The sequence below is a fragment of the Drosophila suzukii genome, unplaced genomic scaffold (assembly GCF_043229965.1).
Source record: "Drosophila suzukii unplaced genomic scaffold, CBGP_Dsuzu_IsoJpt1.0 scf_13, whole genome shotgun sequence".
Lineage (NCBI taxonomy): Eukaryota > Metazoa > Arthropoda > Insecta > Diptera > Drosophilidae > Drosophila > Drosophila suzukii.
Genome location: NW_027255900.1, coordinates 1,104,276 through 1,107,218, shown reverse-complemented (window position 1 = coordinate 1,107,218; position 2,943 = coordinate 1,104,276). Strand labels below are relative to the sequence as shown.

Genomic DNA, 2,943 nt, shown 5'->3' with positions numbered 1-2,943 from the left:
AGTGTTCCCAAACTATACCCGAAGGACGCCCCAACAATACCTCTAAGTGTACCCAAAGGACACCCAAAGGATACACTAGTGATGGCCCAACGATCCCCAAGGATACCTAAGGATACCCCAATAGGACTCGAAAGACACCTCAAGGATACCCCAATAATAACCCAAGGACACCAAGGATACCAACAAGGAACGCCCCGAAGCAAGGTGTAGGCCCAAGGACAACTTCCAAGAATACTCACCAAAGGTGATCAAGTCAATTACGGAACCGGGAGGTACAACGCACCGCAGCATCCAGAGGGCCACGGTGATCTGAGGGAATACAACATGTGGTTTACGAAGAAAGGGGGAAGACGGTACAGCAAAGAGAGCTGTACCGTAAGAGAGCGAGCGCCCAAAGAAAGGACATAACGGTATCGGGCAAAAGGAAGGCGCGCAACCGAGGTTTCATGTATGGGGAGCCTGGCGACGGTCGAGCACTAAAATTCAGAACATCATCATGAGCACACGCGTCACCAGAGCCGAAACACGCAGGAGGATGGCGGCCCTCCAGGAACCTCGCCCGGGGCAAGGATGGTCGGAGACCCGGCCTACCCGAGCTCCGCGGCGGGCCCTGGAGCGGACTCGAGGCGAGGACTCCGCACCGGAACCCACGGTGAGCGACGACAGCGACGTGGAGGTGATCGGCGATCCCGCTGTCGAGGAGAGAGAGTGGCGACTCCGGAAGGCGGCGGCGGGCGGTCGCATACCGCGCGGGACGACGGACGTCGGAGGAGAGGAACTCCCGAGGAGCCACTCGGAGGCGGTCTGTCGGGCCACCGAGGAGTCTCGGAAGCGGTTCCGAGACCGGGAGCCGTCGGACGAGGAGCAGCAACGGTCGACGGAGGAGGAGGCGAGAAGACAGGCGCGGCTGCGGCAGGACCACGAGGCGGCGGCGGCGCGGTGGCATGCCCGCTTGCGAGAGGCGGAAGAAGAAGAGCGGCGGCTGTGGGAGGCACAGGTGGAGGACGCGTGGGAGGTGCCACTCACCCCCAGATACGCGGCCGAGGAACGCAGCCCGAGGGACGAGGTCGAGGACGAACCACGCGCGCCATCCCCTCCGCGGTGGTTACCCGAGGTGCCACCCACTCCCCGCTACGAGGGGGAGTGGCTCACGGACGGCGACGATGGAGCACCGTTGGCCACGCCGCCGTGGAGGCCGGCCCGGCCACCCACGCCGCGATACGCGGAGCCACGACGACCTGAGGAGCAGACACCGAGCGAGGAGTCGACCGCGCAGCCGATGCCGCAACCGGAGGAGGAGGACGTCCACCAGGCAAGGGCGGACGAGCCGTCGGTGGTGCGGACGGAGGTGCCGGCCGCGCACGTGAGCCACAGCACACGGGCGTTCGAGGCCGAGGGTATGCGGTGGCGGCAGCAGACGGTGACGTGGACGTGGCCCGAGGGGCCCGCGACAGGACCGACGACGGAGGTGCCCAGGATATGGGAGGAAGGGGCACCGAAGGTGAACCCTCGAGACCCCCGGACGAGGAGCCGACAGGATGCATGGGTCCCGCCGACACCAAGCACGGGCCCGCCAACACCGGCGACGACGGCAACGACGGGGGAGGCGGAGTCACCGGAGAAAGGACCATGGGTGTGGCCCGAGCCAGCGGCCACCCAAAGGGCTCCACTCCAACGACAAAGTTCGACGCCCGGATCAACGCGCCCGCGGCCGCAGTTCATGCGGCAGGTATCGGCGCCGGAGGAAGGCGGTTGGCGCGAGGTCGCCAGGAGCGAGTGGCCGGCGGGCATTGAGGAAGCACCCGCGGTCGCGACGGCACGGCGGAAGGGCGGCAGGCGGTGCGTCCTGGTCTGCGATGGCGGGAGGAGATACCGGGTGAGGCTCGGAGTCGCGGGCATCCGGGTTTTCGCACAATAAATAAAAAAAAAAAATCACAAAACAACACAAGGGTTTTCCAAAACAACAAGAGAAGGGGTACGGGGCCCAGAGTTTGATTGGGGTGGCTGGAAGAAGAACGGGGCATGCAAAGGCCACTCCAGCAACCTGTAAGTCGAATGGTCTTAGTCCAGGATGAAGAAATGAACGCCAATTACTTACCTGCTGTCCCGGTTGCAAAGTGAATGCGAAGTCCTCTCCGCACCCGCTCTCGAGAGCTGCCAAAATGGAGTCCGATGCAGCCGATAGAGGACGAGTGAAGGGCGAGAGAGGACGAAAGGAGAGAGAAGGATAAGATGAGAAGGAGTAGAGGAAATGTAAAAGGAACTTACCAATGAAAAATTGCAAAATCACCACGAGCCAGGGAAGGGGGCGCCTCGATAGGCGATCGATTGGCACTGGACGATAGTGCGATCGATGGGCACACGACAATGGAAATATCGGCCAAGGTGGAAATATCGCAAACGAGCAGGTGGCAACGCCGCACCGTCCCAGTGGGAACACAGGAAATATCGGCGCGGGAGATTTAAAGTTGCTACGAGGAGGATGACCCCCGCTGTAGAAACTCAAGGGAACTAAGAGCGTCGAGGGAGCATCGAGGGAGCAACGAGGGAGCGCCGCGGGAATCACAAGGACTCAAAGGCTAGGATAAGCAAGGAAACGCCGGAGAGTAGGAACCAGTCTTAAATGTTTCCCGAAGTAAGGGGGGAATGTGAGGAGTTGAATAACTCCCCACAAATAGAAGCAGCAGCAGGTGGCCGGCCGCTTACCAGATACGCGGCGAATTCGCGTAGTAACGGCGCGGCGGGGAGAACGAGAGAGTTTGGAGACCAACGAAGGAGAGCGAGAGAGTTTGGAGACCAATGAAGGAGAGCGAGAGAGATTGGAGACCAAGGATGGAGAGCGAGAGAGTTTGGAGACCAATGAAGGAGAGCGAGAGAGATTGGAGACCAAGGATGGAGATCGAGAGAGAATGGAGACTTCGCGGGCAGAGCAAGAGTGCCGTA

At 61.2% G+C, this 2,943-nt stretch overlaps 1 protein-coding gene across 1 annotated transcript; it reads left to right on the top strand.

Moving 5' to 3' along the window:
* The first annotated feature begins 535 nt into the window (after positions 1–535).
* Positions 536–1,918, top strand: LOC139354688 (fibrous sheath CABYR-binding protein-like). Its single transcript, XM_070998930.1, has one exon. It carries the CDS (start codon positions 536–538, stop codon positions 1,916–1,918), a length of 1,383 nt encoding a protein of 460 aa, XP_070855031.1.
* The last annotated feature ends 1,025 nt before the right edge of the window (positions 1,919–2,943 follow it).

Excerpts from the sequence above, each read along its gene's own strand:
- LOC139354688 (XM_070998930.1), top strand. The coding sequence starts at position 536 with ATGGCGGCCCTCCAGGAACCTCGCCCGGGGCAAGGATGGTCGGAGACC.